This window comes from Lutra lutra, chromosome 14 (genome assembly GCF_902655055.1).
Source record: "Lutra lutra chromosome 14, mLutLut1.2, whole genome shotgun sequence".
Taxonomy (NCBI): domain Eukaryota; kingdom Metazoa; phylum Chordata; class Mammalia; order Carnivora; family Mustelidae; genus Lutra; species Lutra lutra.
Window position 1 is genome coordinate 17,708,590 of NC_062291.1, and position 19,734 is coordinate 17,728,323.

Sequence of the window (19,734 nt, forward strand, 5' to 3'; positions counted from 1 at the left end):
AATGACCGCAACGGCAATGAGGTAGCTAGAAAGCAATGGCTCAAGAATGGTCATTGAAAGAGATCACGTAAGCCTCACAAGGACGCCCCCTCACCTAGCTGTCCTAGAAGCATTTTGCACTTAAAGAGTTGATGCACAAGCTGTGGTGTTAGGCACAGTCAGTGTAGATAAGGAGGTTGCCGTCTTGACGTTTTTCACACCTGCAAGAACCTCTGTGACCCAGGTAGGTGTCTCCCTGGTTTCAAAGACAGAGATGAGAGAAACAGTAGAGACACACTTGCTAGGGTAGACAGCACGAGGGGAGAATTTCTTCAGTCAACTTGGCAGCTCATCAACTTTCCCCACCTGTGGTTGAAAACCTTTCAGCCTCAGGGGAAAAACAGATAAACACAGGAGTGGAAATCCCTCACAGAGAGTAAGGGCTGGGCTTCCTGGGCAGGAGAAAGGCTCACTACTGTCCTTTTCAAAAACAGTTTTATTAATTAACGTATAACTCACATGTGATCAAATTCACCCAGTTAGACGGTACGGTTCAGTGAATGTTGGTATATAGTTGTCCAACCATCACCACAATCAAATCTGGAACATGCTCTTCATACTACATCACACACTGGAAGTCTCTCCCTGTTCTCTCCCAACTCTACCTCCCAGCCCTGGCAACCACTAATCTACTTTTTTTTTTTTAAATCCTTATGGATTTACCTATTCTGGACATTTTGTACAAATGGGACCATACCCTGTGCGGTCCTTTGTGAATGACTTTCTGCTCAGAATAATGTTTCTAAGGTTCATCCATGTTCTAGCAGGTGTCAACATTAAGTTCTCCTTTATTGACAAAATCATTGTATAGATACACAATGATTCTGTTTGCCTATTCATCTATAGATGGATATTCGAGTGGTTTCCACATTTTGTTATTGTAAATAATTCCACTGCGTTCATTCTTATACAACTTTTGATAGAGATTACAAGTAGGTAGAGAGGCAGGCAGAGAGAGAGAGGAGGAAGCACACTCCCTGCTGAGCAGAGAGCCCGATGCGGGGCTCGATCCTAGGACCCTGGAATCATGACCCGAGCTGAAGGCAGAGGCTTTAACCTACTGAGCCACCCACGTACCCCGAATTACAGGGTTAAATGATAACTGTGTTTCTTATTTAGAAGAAACGACAAATGGTTCTCCAAAGTACACAGTGACTTTACTTCCCCTCCAGAAATATACGAGGACTCTGAAATCTCACCCAGACTTCTTGCTTCCATCCTTTTTCATTATGGACATTCTACATGGGTGAGAAGCAGTATCTTGTCCTTTTCATTGGCATTTCTCTAATGACTAGTTATCATGAATGAATGAATCTCCACATGCTATTGGCCATTCATACAGCTTCTTTGGAAAAATGTCTATTCAAGTTCCTGTCCACTTTTATTTGGGTTATTTCTATGCTTATTTTTGGTTATAATAGTTCTTTGTGTTTTCTAGTTATACTTATGTCCTTTCTTATCTACATTATTTAAAAATATTTTCTCTCAGGCTGGGGGTGGTCTTCATTTTCTTAATACTGTCCTTTGAAGCACAGATTTTCCAAATTTTGATGAAGTCCAACTTATCTGTCTTACTATTAATCACTTGTGTTTTTTATGTCATATCTGGGAGAGCATTGCCTAATTCCGATCATGAATATTTACTTCTGTATTTTCTTTAAAGAGTTATATACTTTTATCTATAGTATTTTGGTCTTGATCCATCTTGAGTTAATTTTGCTAATGGTGTGAGGTAAAGATCCAACTTCATTCTTTTGCATGCAACCCCAAATTTCATTTATTTATTTATTTGACAGAGAAAGAGATATGAGTAGGCAGAGGCAGGCGGAGAGAGACGGGGAAGCAGGCTCCCTACTGAGCAGAGAGCCCTATGCGAGCCTCGATCCCAGGACCCTGAGATCATGACCTGAGCTGAAGGCAGAGGCTTAACCCATTCAGCCACTCAGGCATCCTGCAAATTTCATTTATTGTAAAGGTTATTCTTTCCTGGTTGGATTGTCTTTGCCTTTTTTGGGGGAGAGTCAGTTGACCATAAATGTTACGATCTGGTTATTTCTGGACTCTTAACTTTATTCTCGTGATCTATATATGTCCTTTTATACCTGTACCACACAGTCAGGATTCCTGTTCAAGTGTCCCTTTAAAAAGTTTTATTTCTTTCAGGATGATTGTAAATTATAGCTAATTGAGATTTGTGTGTATCTACAGGGGAAAATTCCAAATAGTTGTCTTTCCATTTTTTCAAGTGGACGTTTATTCGTCTGTGAAATCCAAAAGTCTGAGAAATACTGTTCCCAGGCAAACTAACTCATGGTTGGAACATCCTAGCCAGAGTGAAATTACAGGTGTTCCTCCCAAGACCAGAGACCACACATGATTCCCTTGATTGGGCGTGATGTGCCCGTGTTCCTGAGATGAAAGTAGTGTCTGGCTCATTTGTGAAAATTCTCACTTCATAATCATGGGCCCCACTCAGGTTTCTAGCCCCATGAGACAGCAACAGGGTGACTTTGCTCTTGGAGATGGGAAGCCAGTGATCTCTCTGCAAACCTTGGTGCCTCCTTCCCAGCCTCCTGGCTTTCTCCTGGCGGTGACTAACATGACTCTGCTGCTCTCCAAGGGAAGTAGAATGACACTGATAAAGACCTCAGAAGGCTTAGCAGGGACATGGTGATGCTTTTGTGCTAGCTTTTCCAGAATATACCTACATTCCTCAAAAACTGAAGGGTAGACTGTGGTGGTCCTTTAAATGTGTCTGACTTATGCTTTGTCTTACAAAATTCTCTTTGAATGAACAATTTAGCGCCACATTACTCTTGGTAGAAATGCCCTTATTATTATGAGTAACTGACAACTTTAAAGGGATCTAATTAATCCCAGCCTACAAATAAAATGTTTCCACCTCAGTGGATTTTTACCTAGTAAAAATGTTTCAAATAAATAGTCTCTTGGGTAAGATTTCTGAATTCAGAATTATCCCCTGCCCCCAGATCTCATTAGCATTCATAGGGAAAAAAAAAAAAGTAAAATAAAGCTACAAACAGCTGAAAACCTCTGATTAGAAGTCTGTTCCCCTGCCTCCTGTATACTACTTAATGTCTTCTAAAAAAATAAATTTTGAAATAATTTTTAACTTACGTTTCTGAAAGATTAAAAACTCGTTGAGGATCTCCATTCTCAATGGCGTATGTTATTGGGTCTCCCTCTCGATCAGTTGCCTTCAGAGAGAAAACATGATTGAATTATCGAGTAATCAATACAGCTCCTGGTCCGTACGGTGGAATATGGGAGCTGGAAATTAACAGCACAGAATACTCATGAGATGATTAAGGGATAAAAAGTGTGCTAATGGCAAGAGGTAAAATTCAGAATTCCACATCTTACCCCAGCATTTCTGTCATTTTCTGTCATCCAAAAGTAGCAAAAATGAATAAGAATAGCATCTTCCTAATTTATACAGAATCTTACCTGGTGCAGAAATAGATTAACACTCTCTTATGGTTTATATATTTAATTTTAAATGAGTATATCTCTCGAGTTTAAACAAATGTGTTACACTTTGTGTAAATGCTTACAGTGTAGAGAAACTCTGTAGCCCACTGATTTCTTTTTCTGCTGAGTATATATCAAGTCGGGAATATTTATGGTTAAGAATCCTGAATCTGGAGGCACCTGCGTGGCCCGGTCGGTTAAGCAACTGCCTTCAGCTCTGGTCATGATCCCAGGATCCTGGGATTGAGTCCTGTATCGGGCTCCCTACTCAGTGGGGAGCTCTGCTGCTTCCTCTCCCTCTGCCTGTTGCTCGCCTACTTGTGCTCTCTCTCTGTCAAGCAAATAAATAAAATCTTAAAAAATAAAAAAATCCTGAATCTGAAGCCAGAAACCAGAATTCAAAACTGGCTCCACTTATGAAATGTGTGATTATTTTTCAACTTCTTCATTTGTAAATGAGAACTAGAAGAGTACAAAAGTCCATCAATATCGGGGGTTGGACTGACATGATTTCTGTCCAGGCACATAGAGTGACATCAGGTGCACTGAAAATCTCCAATAAATATTATCCTTTTACTCCTTTTCCCTCCTTCACCAAAGTCAGAGAAGACAAATCCTAGAGCTTCTGACTTTGAGTATATATCCCTCAACCTGTCATTTCCTCTGAATTTCAGCCATATCCTGTGTCCTCCCTGACCACCCGCTTGGATGAGGGATAAGCATCACCAATTTAAAATATCCAACCCCCCAAATCCTGCTCTCGAGAACTCCACCCTCCACCCTCCACCCTCAAGAACACCACAGCCTGCTGCTTTCCCTCTTGATAACCTCAGTCAAGAGGGAAAGCAGCAGGCTGTGGTGTTCTTGAGGGTGTGGGAGGGACCAAGAGTAGGAGTCAGATTTAATTAAGCAAGTGACCACCTTTTCAGGCCTGCATTGTATTTCCTTGGAGAAATGCTTTTGTATTATGACAGATACACACTCCCTAAAATATGATGGAATAAAATAAAGCAGTAAAATACAATGAAATAATCAACTACCTAGGGTAATACCTTGAAACATTCCATTTATAGCTAAATCTCAAATTTTAAATTGCCTGGAATTAATTATAATAGAGACCTAAGATTAGAGAATAAGAAACAAAATATTTTTTTAAACAGACTCAATGGAATTGACAATAGATGCTTGATATTTTCCTCTTATTTTTCGTTCTTTGCCAGGCAAGCATTAGCCAGAGATAAAACAGAACTACAAATAATGAGAGTTAATTTTTTCAAGAAACACAGAATTAGGCTGTATTTAATGAGACAGGGAGACCGAAGGACTCTAGAAAAACTTGCTTTTTGCTCCTTTCCCTGCTTCTGTTCTTCCTGGACCTGCAGCCCAACCTTACACAGGCCTGGTAGTGTGTCCTCCTTGTAAGGGACAGGGAGTTCATGATTTCTTTGGACTCCACTAGCACAACATGTAACATCTAAGGAGTGGCCAGGCAAGAATGCCCCAATGTGGTCAGCTCATGTGTATTCTAGACTGATGAGGGAGCAGAAGGCTAGCTGAGGACAAAACACACACAGACACCCTGCAATCCTTCCTACCCACCCCACCCCCACTCCTGGGAGGGACATGTGTGACATTCTTCCAGGAAACTTTCAACTATCTTTATGTTACTACCTTGCTAGATGGAAAAACCTTAACTTGAAAATAGCAAAGCCTCTGGTATCTTGTAGGTCCTCTTTAGCATATGAAAGTTCTTTGGAAAACTTCCTTTTTTCTTACCTCCCCGGGATCCCAAGTCTATAACCAGCCCACCCGTCACAATTCTGGAGCTGCCCACTGGTCCTGTTCCCAGGCTTTAATAAAACCACCATTTTACACCAAAGATGTCTCAAGAAATCTTTCCTGGTCATGGGCTCTGGACCCTCACTTATATTCCAAAACCATATCAAAACCACCCATGCTGGACATCTCAACCCCAAGACCCCTGGCTCTAGGGAACGTGACTTACAGAGGACACTTGGACACCTGTCCTTGTTCTGACCCATTCCTGAACACCTGAAGGACATGCACACTATACAACAATCCTTAATAAAAACCCCAAACTCTGAATAAAGATGAGACTCCCTCTCTTTTCCTTACTGTGTCTCCCAGACATTGTCTGTACCTGCACTCTCTTTGTATCTTCAATAAACTCTGTTCTCAACTGCTGCTGGCTCACATTTGATTTCCATCCTACGTGTAGCCAGGGACCCTCTTGGCTGGTCCCCGGGACCCTCTCTGAGTCCTCAGACCCAGCCTGCTTATGCCATTAAGAAACTGCTTTTTATCACTGAAAAGCTCCCACTAAACTTTCTGTTGTTTTTCTCTTTCAACCAGTCATTTTTACCTATAATATCTATATATCTATAATATTGTATTATTATAGATATTATCAATTTTTTTTGTTTGTTCATTGATAACACGGTTGCTGTTACTTTCTGAAAGACAATTTATTATCTTGCATTTTCATAAAAGCCAAAAGAAATGGAGTCTGAAGCAAGATAGCTGTGTGTAGATAATGTTAAGTCCAGATTAATGCTCACCTTTCTTCTAATGGATCGAGTCTACTCTAATACTTAATATAGTTGCTGAGGGATGAGAGTGCTGTGAAGGTTGTAATTTTATTTATTTAAGTCATTACGTTGTTAATGCTACTAAAATAATAAGGGGGGAAATTCCTAGAGTATTTTCAATTTTTTTCTTCCCCATTAATTACTTTCAGTCCCCGAGGTATAGTGAAATACTTCTTCCAGGTTTTTTTTTTTTTCTTTTTCTTTTTTTCTTTTTTTTCTTTTTCTTTTTTTTGACCATTTAAATACCTCTGGCTTTTAAGAAATGTGAGAGCGAGTTATTTGCCCACTTTATTCTTATGTGAGGTTGTATCCATATTGGAAAGCCTGAAGAACCAGGATTTGGAAGGAAATCCTTATTTGATTATTTTGTTTCTTTCATTCTTTTAGCCAATCTTCTTTGGTTGTGCCAGGATCTGTGGCCAAGGGGGTAGTAACTAAAGAGGATTCATCATTTCTTGGTCAACGAAGCAAGCGGGTAACGGTGCTATCTGGAGCTCTGAAATCCATCCATTATGTGTATTAGCTCTTGTGTAAGTACTGTATATCTCTACTTGTCAACACTCATGGAGATAAATTATTTCAGGTTTGCTTATTTATTTTAGAGAGAGAGAGTGCTAGTGGAGTAAGTGTGGAGGGAGATAGAGAGACTCAAGATGACTTCTCACTGAGCACAGAGCCTGAACTGGGGCTCAATCCCACAATCCCAAGATCGTGACCTGAGCTGAAACCAAGAGTTGGGTGCTCAACCGATAGAACCACCTAGGCCACCCAAGGAGAGAAATTATTTAAAGAAAGAAATAACACATAAAAGTAATAACTGGAAAAATCAGAAAAGCAATGATTCTTGGAGTATTAAGATTTGATCATGTGCATATTTCTGACCTAAAATACACTTCTAAAAACATTTTTAAGTAGTTTTTTTTTTTTTTCCCCCACTATGGGTACCTACATGGGTCAGTTGGTTAAGCCTCTGCCTTTGGCTCAAGTCACAACCTCAAGGTCCTGGGATCCAGCCCCATGTTGGGAATCCCTGCTCAGCAGGGAGTCTGCTTCTCCTGCTCCCTCTGCTCCTCCCCGCTGCCTGTGCTCACTCTCTCTCTCTCTCTCTCAAATAAATAAAATATTTTAAAAAATTAAACAAATTATTTTTCTAAGATGAGTCTAGCCAGCCACCTCTAATTGATGGGTAGAAATTCAAGTATGATATTGAACAGTGAATCCTTAAGTCAGAATTTATTGACTACTTGCTATGTGTCAGGAACTATACTTGCATGCCTTGTGTCATTTAAACCTTACAGACCATATAGTAAATAGGAAATGCAAAGGACTTCAATTTTAGGAGCTTTTCTTCCTTCCTTCCTTCCTTTCTTTAAAAAGTTTATTTATTCGTCAGAGAAAGAGGGAGAGAGAGTGAGCGAGCACAGGCAGAGGGAGCAGCAAGAGAGGGAGAAGCAGACTAACCACTGAGCAGGGAGCCCAATGTGGGACTCTGATCCACCAACTCAGCGTTTTCCACCAAGTCAGGGCCAGAAACCTTCATAGGCTTCACAATCTTTTGCTTAGGTGCTACCTTCATGGGAGCCTTAGCAGCAGCCATTGCTGTCTTTTTAGATGCTTGCTTAGCCTTTTTTGCTTCCTTGGCAGCCCTGATGGCCTGTTCTCATTGTGCCTTCCTAACTTCAGGTTTCTGATTCCTCTTGGCCATTATATCAGCAAGAGATGCACCACTGATGGCCCTCTGGAATTTGACTGCACAGCGGGTCATGGGATCATGACCTGAGCTGAAGGCAGCCGCTTAACTGACTGAGCCACTGAAGCATCCCTAATTCTAGGAGTCTTTCTGTCACCACTCCAATTAAAGTTCCCTATAACTTACTTAATTGGATGATACATTTTTCTTTTTTCTAATGTGGACATAATAGTAATGTCCATCTTAAAAAGGGAGGGGTAACTTCAATGTTTTCCATAACAGAACAGAAAGGAATCTGTCATCTTTTGTGCAAATATATTTTCTTTTTTTAAATATATTTATTATTTTATTTTTTCAGTGTTCCAAGATTCATTGTTTAGGCACCACACCCAGTGCTCCATGTAATATGTGCCCTCCTTAATACCCACCACCAGGTTCACCCAACCCCCTATGCTCCCTCCCCTCCAAAACCCTCAGTTTGTTTCTCAGAGTCCACAGTCTTCACGGTTTGTCTCCCCCTCCAATTTCTGATCAGTCAAGTCCCATCCGAGCCCTCTGTGCAAGGTATGAGAAAATGTGGGAGTCATGGTCTTCAGGGCGGGGTTGGGGGAATGGCAGGGTTTATTGGGTGTGAACTCCAGAGTGACCCCTCGCCTCTCAGACCAAGATGCCTAACTACAAAAGGAAACTGACAACAACACCTACAGTGTTCACTCATGAACTCAACAAATAGTCATGAATCACCTGCAGTGTGTTAATGAGCCCTGGCGCTTCCACACAGACAAAACTCTGTGAGCAGCACAGACAAGAATTCTGCCTTTGTGCAACTTACACTGTGGTAGGGGGAGTCAGAGACAAAACAAAATAAGCCATGAAAATATACAGCTTTCAGACATCTCTAAGTGCTGCTAAAATATAAGGCATTTTAGGAAGGACAGGCAGGGAGGGGAGTGAGAGGGCTTGCAGTCATCAGGAAAGCTATCAGGAAAATGTGAGGGTCCAGAGAGCAAGTCCTATGGGGAAGGGCATTCCACAAAGGGTACAGGGAAGGAAAAGGCCATGAGATGGAAACAGACCTCGTGAATTTGAGGAATAACGAGCAAATGGAAACCAGCTATTTTGTTTGGCCTCGGGTACACAACCTGAGGTTAAATACCCTGGGTCAAATGATTGAGTGATGCTCACTTCGTACAGCTAGCAAGACGTGGAATTACTCAGTTGCTGGTCTGCTGATAGATGTTTTAACAACACCGTGAACTACAATCAAGCCAACTGTCCTGTGACGTTTGCTTTAAAGATCAAGGCCACTTCTGTTTCCTGTCTGCTCAACCAGGTAACTCACTGCATATTATAATTCAGGTCTTCCATTTGTCAGAAGTACCAAGAGGGACACAAAAGTATTTATCTCAATAAGCATGGTGCTTAGACACTGGAAAAAAGGAATTTTGAGAAAGAAAACAAATCTTCTCTAAACTAATAATCTGTTCATGTTAAAGATGAATACAGCCATCAAATACCATCTGGTAGACTGCACTATAGGCACATGGAATGATTCTGCACATTTCACAGGACATTAAGACAAAGCACCTGCCCTGAGGGATTCTAAAATAGATAAAAATCAACCGACTTAGATGATCTTTTCTTTTCTCACTTAGGCAAACGAGTTCTGATTTATGTTATTAAACTGCTTGAGAGCAAAAATGGAGGTTTTCAATTCAGGACAGCAGCATTTCCGAAAATGTGTAAGTGTGCGCTCCTGATGTCTAACTACTGGTCCATTAACAAAATGTTAATGTTTGTGAATCTATTTTGATGAATCATGCAGACTCTTTTAGGTCAAGAAGTGCTGTTTTGCCATGTATGAGCTTGATATAAAATTTCCTTCTGGAAATAAGTTCTTTTATGTAAAAAGAAATCAATTTATTCAATTTTCTAAAAATAAAAAAAATGTAAGTAGTTTGAGAAGACACAGCATAACATATCTGAAACTTGGAAAGACAGCTCACATAGAACATTCCTGTGATACATGAGCATACCTGAAGACCTTCAGTCTTGTCCAGCTATTAATGATATTTCTCATTGCTCTCATTATCTCTTGGAACAATTTTGATAACATTTCCTACCCTCCCAAGACTTCTATGCTGCAACTGATCTTTTCAATGTCCCCAGTAAATTCCTGTATTAGTAAAATCACTGATCTGTCCACAGTATTTCCTTCTGTGTGTTTCTTTGTTCTGTCTGTCTGTTTTTAACGTGGCCTCTCAGTAGCATTAGGCATAACCGACCTGTCTCTTCTCCTTGACACACTTTTTTTCCCTCAGTTGACTTCAGGACATTTCTTCTTCTGGGTCCCCATTCCTGGTCCTCCTCCTCTCCTTGGCACCTTAAAATCAGGCTTTGGACATCTTCTACTTCACTCCCTTAAGAACCTCATCCAACCTCAAAGTTCTAAGTAGTGTTTAAATGCTCAAGATCCCAAATGTTTATTTCTAGTCCAAATTTCTTCCCCAGACACATACCAAACAGGCTACTGAATAGCTTTAATTAGATGTCAAAAGACGTTTCAAATTTAACATGTCCAAAATTGAATTATTCCTCTTCTGACATTCTTTTCATTCTGGCTTTTGGAAATTCAACCCTGCCAGTTGCTTGGGCTATAACTTAATAGCCATTCTTCACTTGTCTTCTCTCCCAAATCCAATCACCAACAAATCCTTTAGTGTCTACCCACCAAACAGAACAAGGTGGAAACTACCTCTTGTCATTTCCAGAAATATCACTCCAGGCTAGTCTGGACTACTGAAATAACACCTGAACTAATTTGCACAATTTCTCACATTGCCACCACAGACCATTCTTAGTAGAGAATCCATATGATCCTTTAAAATTTTAAGCTTATTCGTGTCACTGCTCTATTCAAATTCTTCCATTAGTACCTGTTTCCACTGAGAGCAGTTATCTCCACACATCACCAGTTCCTGGGTGACTTCATTTATATATGTTTCCTCCTCTCTTACTCTACTCCTGTAGCACTAGTAGCTTCACTGTTCCTCAAATACACCAGGCAGGCCTCTCCATGGACACATGAAGCACTCTGCCCCAGATGCCCACATGGCTCATCTTCTCACCTTCTTCAATTCTTTGCTAATGTCTCCTTAGTAAAATCATCACTGATCAAATTGGCATCCCCCATATACTCCTCTCCACTCTCCCTCATGTACATTTTCTTTTTTTTTAATAATTAAAAAAAAATTTTATAAACATATAATGTATTATTAGCCCCAGGGGTAAAGGTCTGTGAATCGCCAGGTTTACACACTTCACAGCACTCACCATAGCACATACCCTCCCCAATGTCCATAACCCCACCACCCTCTCCCTCCCCCCCTCCCTCTAGTAACCCTCAGTTTGTTTTGTGAGATTAAGGGTCACTTATGGTTTTTCCCCCTCCCAAACCCATCTTGTTTCATTTATTCTTTTCCTACCCCCGAAACCCCCCATGTTGCATCTCCACTTCCTCATATCAGGGAGATAATATGAAAGTTGTCTTTCTCTGATTGACTTATTTCGCTAAGCATGATACCCTTTAGTTCTATCCATGTTGTTGCAAATGACAAGATTTCATTTCTTTTTTTTAATTTTTTTTTAATTTATTTGACAGAGAGAGAGAGATCACAAGTAGGCAGAGAGGCAGGCAGAGAGAGGAGGAAGCAGGCTCACTGCTGAGCAGAGAGCCCGATGCGGGGCTCGATCCCAGGACCCTGAGATCATGACCTGAGCTGAAGGCAGAGGCTTAATCCACTGAGCCACCCAGGTGCCCCAAGATTTCATTTCTTTTGATGGCTGCATAGTATTCCATTGTGTATATATACCACATCTTCTTTAGCCATTCATCTGTTGATGGACATCTAGGTTCTTTCCATAGTTTGGCTATTGTGGACATTGTTGATATAAACATTTGGGTGCATGTGCCCCTTCGGATCACTATGTTTGTATCTTTAGTGTAAATACCCAGCAGTGCAATTGCTGGGTCATAGGGTAGTTCTATTTTCAACTTTTTGAGGAACCTCCATGCTGTTTTCCAGAGTGGTTGCACCAGCTTGCATTCCCACCAACAGTGTAGGAGGGTTCCCCTTTCTCCGCATCCTCGCCAGCATCTGTCATTTCCTGACTTGTTAATTTCAGCCATTCTGACTGGTGTGAGGTGGTATCTCATTGTGGTTTTGATCTGTATTTCCCTGATGCTGAGTGATGTGGAGCGCTTTTTCATGTGTCTGTTGTCCATCTGGATGTCTTCTTTGCAGAAATGTCTGTTCATATCTTCTGCCCATTTCTTGATTGGATTATTTGTTCTTTGGGTGTTGAGTTTGATTAAGTTTTTTTTTAAAGATTTTGGATACTAGCCCTTTATCTGATATGTCGTTTGCAAATATCTTCTCCCATTCTGTCAGTTGTCTTTTGGTTTTGTTGACTGCTTCCTTTGCTATGCAAAAGCTCCTGATCTTGATGAAGTCCCAATAGTTCATTTTTGCCCTTGCTTCCCTTGCCTTTGGCGATGTTCCTAGGAAGAAGTTGCTGCGGCTGAGGTCGAAGAGGTTGCTGCCTGTGTTCTCCTCAAGGATTTTGATGGATTCCTGTCTCACATTGAGGTCCTTCATCCATTTCCTCATGTACATTTTCACATAGCATTCATTACCTCCTAAAATTCTATATGACTCATATGTATTTTATTAATTTTCCCTTTTTTTACTAGAATGTAAGTTCCATGAAGGTAGATCACTTGTCTGCTTTGTTTCTACTGTGTTTTAGTATTTAAAGTTTGGGCTTGCCTTTGCATTTCCTATGACCAAGAGGTTAAGTTTAGTGTCATGAAGGAAGAACAGTGATCCAGTTTGTTTTTTTGTACTTCAATCAACTATATTTACAGTAAAAAATATATATATACTTTGATCTTCATCTTCCATACTTCACTTTTGTTTGTCTCTGTTTCTTCCAGACTTGAGTCAGAAAAAGGGATTGTGACAGAGAATACTAGCCCTTGTTACTACTGCTTATTGGTGGCTGCTAATAATTTCCAAAGGTAATCTAATTATTGTGGAGAGGTATTTGGCTCTGGCCAGTTCTCAGCACTCAACATTTGGTAATAAACCAAATAGATACAATTCAGAAACAACATTTTAATGCTAGAATATCTAAACAAAATGACTGTTGTTCAGTTTTAAATAAACTGAAGAGTGTGTTTGTGTGTGTGTGTGTGTGTGTGTGTGTGTGAAGTGGGGGGGGGCGTTGTTTCCAGGCCTATGGAGATCTGAAGGCCTACAAAGCCCCTACTGAAGCTCTTGCACATTAGTTCAAGGGTTTCTCAAGCTGTCCCTCACAGTCTACATACTAGTTCTCAGACTTCAACACATTAAAACCAGATTTTCAAAATAGAGGACTTAATAGAGCCAGGCCAAATGAATGGAGTAAGCATACAGCTAGCTAATGGTCTGACAGTACTGAGGGAAAAAGAAAAATCTACTTTAAATAAGAGCATGGGGATCAATAAGCATAGAGCTCTATTAAGCCTCACACACCACAATACCATTTGTTGATATAAATGTAGAATCTAATTTAGAAACTAAGAGTCACATTAACCTGTGTTCAGTAAGCCAAAAAAATGTACTGGGCAACAATTAAAAAAAACATATATTTAATGTTAGGTATCAAGAATGATTTAAATTATGTATAACAGTCCCTACTTTGAGAAAATTCCAGTCATTTGTGATATTAATACCAGGAAAGAGTTAAATAATGTTCAGTATACTTTGGTTAAGCCTATACTTATAAAAAATAGCCCAAAGCTTATAACCATAAGGTTGAGGACCTAGTCCTAATTATCTCATTTTTAACTACTTGAAATGGGGTCTATCTCTGAACCTACATTCTCAATCGTTAAATGGGTAAATAACACTTGAAATGTGTAGTATATATAGTTGATGTAGAATCAGATGAGGCAACAGATGTTTAGAAAACTCTAGAATTCTATTCAAATTAAAAGTATCATCTAAGGAACTAATTTATTTTGGTATCTAAAAATCTTGAGCTTTAGAGCAAAAAAAAAAAAAGGGACAGGATGAAAGCTGTCACTTATTAGCTATGCAAATCACTAAACCTATTTATGTCTCAGTGACTCCATGTATGATATTGAAATAGAATGGCATCTAATTCAGGGTTGTCATGATGCTTAAGCAGTGGCAAAATAGTTCATATTTCAGATGCAGCTTAGTGCATATCGTACACTTAATAAATACTATTGATGTTAATATCAAGAAAGAAATTGCATCCAACAATTTTTTTTAAATCTTTAAAGTTTTTTTTTTTTTAATTTTAATTCTAATTTTGTATTTAAAGCTCTCTCTCTCTCTTTTTAGAGAGGGAAGTGAGTGCAGAGAGAGAGAATCTCAAGCAGACTGAGCACAGAGCCCAATGTGAGGCTTAATCTCAGGACCCTAGATCATGACATGAGCTGATACCAAGAGTCAGACACTCAACAGACTGAGCCACCCAGGTGCCCCTGTACAGTGTTTTTTAAAGTCAGTCATCAATGTCAGCAATAGAACTCATTGGATGGAAGACTTGACCAAGTAGCATACATGAGGGGTTACCAATATCAGCAAGACATAAAATTTAAAATTTAAACATAAAACATAACATTTAACTCTAGTCACCTACGCATCACAATGTTTAATCAGAATGCATCAGAAGCACAATCTTGATTAGTTAATGAATTAATCCTGGAAGGGGAGGGATGGGCTGGTGGGGGTGGGGCATAAGGAAATGATGGGGAGAAAAAAAGTCTATCAACACCTGGAGCTAAAAAGGATAAATTCAGTGTGATCCACAATTCATAGCAAATAATACCCAATATAAATTATTCTATGTCAATAAACAGACCCAAGTACTCTCTTGATAAATTTTTTGCAGTACTTTTTGCATTTGAAAATGAGCAAAAACACAGCACACAAGGAAAATACTTCAGGAATGGCTGAGTGAAGAGCCTTGTGGACCCTCTCCCATGAAAATAACCATGACTACTAAAAAATAGTTAAAAAAAAAAGTCTCTGGAAGTTGTTCAAAGAAGGTAGAGTAATGAGAGAAACATTTATTTAAAAAAATCTACAAAATCTCAGTAAGAACAGCAGGACTGTGGCATTGGAACAATAAGGTGTTTCCCCTCTACCTCTCAACCAGCACAGAGTGGGAGAAAGGTCTACTTGTAGCAGGTGTAAGCAGAATCCCTGGACTCCTTCTCCCCCACAGAGCCAGTGTTGACTATGGCATCTGCCCTGCAGTGACAGGCCAACAACATTTCTTATCCTCTGCCTGTCAGTCCATGTTGCAAAAATGCACATTCTGCCATCTGCTAATCCTTTCCCTATCCATAATGGAATAAAATCAGAAACCAACAACATCAAGTCTCAAAATTCACATCTATATAGAATTGAAACATGGCATTTAGAGGCAAAGAAGACAACACAAAGGATATCAGAAAAAGCTTCCAAATGAATGAAAATTATTTTAAAAATCTGCACTAAAACTTAAGCAACAGTACAAGGCAGCTCTTGGAGAGAAATGGATAGGTATGACTATCTGTATCTACAAAGGGTAAGTTCTCAAGTCAATGACTTTTCATCTAAGACAATGGAAAAGATGAGTACAATAAACTGAAAGCAAGGAGAAGGAAAGAAATAAAAATTAAAGTGAGAATTAATGAAATAAAAATAGAAAACAGTAGAGAAAAATCAATGAAATCAGAAGTTGTTGTTTTGAAGAGATCAACAAGATTGACAAACTTCTAGTCAGATTATTAAAGAAAAAAAAAAAAGAGAGAGAGAAAAGGTTCAAATTACTAAAATCAAGAACAAAAGTGGAGTTATCACTACTGGCCTTACAGCAATAAAGCAGATTTTAGGGAAATATGAGCAAAACTGTATCCCACCATATGAAATAACCCAGATGAAATGAACAGATCCCTAGCAGTACACAAATTACCAAAACTGATTCAAGATGATAAATACAATATGGATAGATGTATAACAAATAAAAAAGATTAAATTAGTAATCTCAAAAACAAAACTATAAAAAACTGCATTAAACAAACAAACAAAAACAGGCCCAAATGGCTTTACTAGTGAATTCTGCCAAACATTGAAGAATTGACAGCATTTTCACAATCTCTTCCAAAATATTAAAGGAAAGGAAATACTTCCTTATTATAGGAGGATTGTATTATACTCATACCAAAACCAGATGAGGTACCCCAAGAAAAGAATGCTACAGGTCAATTTATCTTATGAATATAGAAGTAGAAATCCTTAACAAAATACCAGCAATTCAAATTCAGCAATATATAGGAATGATCATACATAATGATCTAATGTGATTTGTCACAGCTATGCAAAGTTGTTTCAAAATAAGAAAATCAATTAATGTAATAAACAAATTTTTTCTTAAAAAAGGATCATCTAGAAAAATCAAGAAAAGCATTTGACAAAATCCAATACCTTTTGTGATAAAAATGCTTAATGAACAAGGTACTTAAGGGAACTTCCTCAACCTGACAAAGGACAGCTACACAAAACTCCCAGCTAGCATCATAGTGATGTTTTTACCCTTGGGTCAGGAATAAGACAAGGATTATGCTAAAAACTCTTAAAACATTCTACTGAAAGGTCTAGTTGGAGTAATTAGGCAAGAAAAAAGATGTAAAAGTCATCTTAGAAAGGAAGAAGTAAAATTAACTCCATTTACAGATGGCATTATCTTTTAAATAGAAAGTCCTAAAGAACCCACTCAAAAATGATTAAACTGATAAGTTAGTTCAGAAAGGATAAAAGATACAAGACCAACATGAAACTATCCATAGTAGTTCTATATCCTTGTGAGGAATGATCAAAAATGAAATTAAGGAAAAGATTCCAGTCTGTAAACTGAAAAAAAACAAAATACTCAAGAATAAATTTAACAAGAGAAGTAGAAACATTGCAATTTGAAAATTGTAAAACGTTGTTAGAACTGCCTGACATGGGGAGTCAGAGCCTGGGTGGGGTGTTGGCAGTCTGTCATGGGGCATCATACCCATGTAGGACCAAGGGTACTCACGATGCCTGGAATGCGATGGTAACCTAGGAGAATAAACCAAGCTTCCATATGAGAGAGAGTAGTGGCTTGGTCTGGTTGCAAAGCCCAAAGAGGCTTTGCATGGCGTGCTGTCCACTGTTGAGCTATGAGGTTGTGAAGCTGTCTGCATGGGAATAGGGCTGGTAGGACATCAGTCTCCCATGGACTATCACAGCACAAGTGGAATGAGGAAGGGAACTGTTTAGTATATGATGGTAGCAGCTGGTAGTGAGATGTGCCTAGACTCGGTAGGGAAGGTATTGGCAGCATGCCAGAGTCCCTGTAGGGTGGGGAACACGTCAGTATTGGGAAAAAAGGAGGGACAGTCAGGTTTGTGGGATCAGAACGTGAGTGGGCTGAGGAGGACATCAGCATGGGGGTCAACAGGTGACTGGTTATATTCAGTAAGTAAATATACTAAGGATAAAAGGGTCAGTTCTCTCATTGTGACAGTTATTAGCTATATATATATTTATATATTTCATAAGGTATAAAATGTATACATATAATATTACATATAATGTGTATATGTATGTTACACAGACATATATGTAGGCATAAACAAATACAGATGCAAATGAATGTGTGTGTCTATACCATACATTTATGTATGTGGGGTGTGTAGAGACGTGTGTATGCATGTTTGAGCACACTCATGCGTGCACACAGAGATAGGTACATATATTACCAGTTTTGGCCATTGAGAAGTCCTGGAAACAGAGCTAGCCAAGAGCCACGAACATTCTGTGTCCTCATATCTGGGTTTCTAAATGCCACCCCCACTTAAAGACACTGGAGCTTTTTAGAGAAATGATTAGACCCAGGATCGGGGTAAGAGAAGTCTAAAATGGGTACTCAAATCATGACAGGGCCATGCGCAAAGGACATACGAGCCTGCTCACATGGGCTCATCAAGGCTAATTCTGGGACAATTTGAGTATTGGAATAAATAATGGTTGTCATGGTGTATAATCAGCTGAAATAGATAAATTTTTTTATTTCATATTGGTATCAATAAATACATGAATAAATACACAGGGGAGAAAAGACAGCTTTCCTTTCAGTAGAATGCCAACCTATCACTGTCGAAGAGATGATGCAATTAGAAGACCATCATTTGGCAACAGTTGTAATAATACTTCAGCCAAAGGACATCAATTGATGTTTAAAAAAAATGAGGAAAGATAAATAAGGGAAGAACACTTGCATAATCTCAAGGTGAGTCATCCACACACCTGAAGGCTGTTGCAATTCAGATCAGGTTATCCAGAGCAGCGTTCCCTGGAAGGGTCCCCTGTAAACCATCTGTCATCCGACAGGAGTCAGTGAGATGCACACAGCATCACTTCACCTTTGTGGAAATACCCATGACTGAACCAGTCACCAAGAGACATCTACCACCAGACTGAAGGAACACATAGAAAATAAGCTACCTGCAATCTTCAAAAGCTTGGAGCTGATGGAGGAGACCAACAAGGCAAGACACACCAAAGTCACACATGATCCTGGCTGGGGTCATTTTGCTGTAAAGGATGTCAAAGGATGTCAGAGCGTAACCGCACAAGTTGACTGGCATCATAGGGCTACACTGTAGGACTGCATCAAAGTCACTCCCCGATTTCCACAGCAGTGTGATGGTTATACAGCAGACCATACTCTTCATGGGAACTGGAAATCATACTTGGGGAATGGATAGCCTGCTGGGCACTTATTCTCAAACATTCTTGTAGGATTCTCACATTATTTCTTCCAAGTCTTATATCATTCCAAAAGAAAAATTAACATAAAATAAACGTATGCATATGATGACAATGGCAAAGTCACCTCTACACACACACTTAGGTGCCTTACATAATCATATGTGACCGGGATGGGAAAATATGGTTAGACGCACACCAGCGGGTTCACTTGAGCTCTCTCATGAAGGAGGGCTGGGGAGTTATTCCAGGGGAAAGGAGGTAGGGAATCAGAGGCAAAGCAGAAATAGGAAATAAAAAAGAAAGCTGCATAGAAAAGAAAGAGTATGCGATATGATTGCACTTATGAATATACACATATTAATTGTAAAAATAAAATTAAACAAAGAAAGAGAAAGTGTAAACAGCTGGGTCTTCTCAGCTTGCTATTGTTGGCATTAATCTTTGAATTTTTCTTCTTCATGAAGAAAAATTCTTCTTGACTTATGAAGGCAACATCTGATTCAAATCACCCTGCTCAAGCTGGTTAAATCAGGAAAAGTGTAGTTGCAATCAAGCTTTGCTGCTCCTTGTAATCATTTGTTTATCAAAATCAAAATTATCTGCTTTTGTTTGGGGGTAGGGAGTAGGGAATAGCTCTGTTGCCAAGCCAAGTTAATTTTTATTGCTAGATAATTCTGTTTTTGTCTGTGAAATGTATGGTTTCTTAATCTGGAGCTTCTTAAAAAAAATGTGTGTGTGTGTGTGTGTGTGTGTGTGTGTGTAGGTGTTTGTGTGTAGTGAGGCAAGTATGTGAATGAGGATCAGAGAAACAAAGACTTTTTCCCTTCATTTTCTTTTTCAAACTGCTACAGGATTTTGTGAATCCATGTTAAATAAAAAGTATTCAATAACAGAAGAAGAGACATGCAAATAAATTCTTCAGTTTCCTTAAGTAACTATTCCAAGGCCAATATTGTTTATCTCTTTACCTAAAAAAAAAAAAAAAAAAAAAAAAAGTTTTCTTAGCTCCAAATCAGCTAATTCCAGGCAGTTAAGTGGAGAA

General features: G+C 39.2%; 1 protein-coding gene across 3 annotated transcripts in view; it reads right to left on the reverse strand.

Moving 5' to 3' along the window:
* The window catches only part of PCDH15 (protocadherin related 15), a 1,821,443-nt gene that overhangs the window by 308,558 nt on the left and 1,493,151 nt on the right, over nt 1-19,734 (reverse strand). For all 3 annotated transcript variants that reach the window (XM_047702331.1, XM_047702329.1, XM_047702330.1), the window contains one exon: nt 3,178-3,257. In XM_047702331.1, the coding sequence (XP_047558287.1) occupies nt 3,178-3,257 (80 nt within the window). The remainder of the gene's footprint in view (nt 1-3,177; nt 3,258-19,734) is intronic.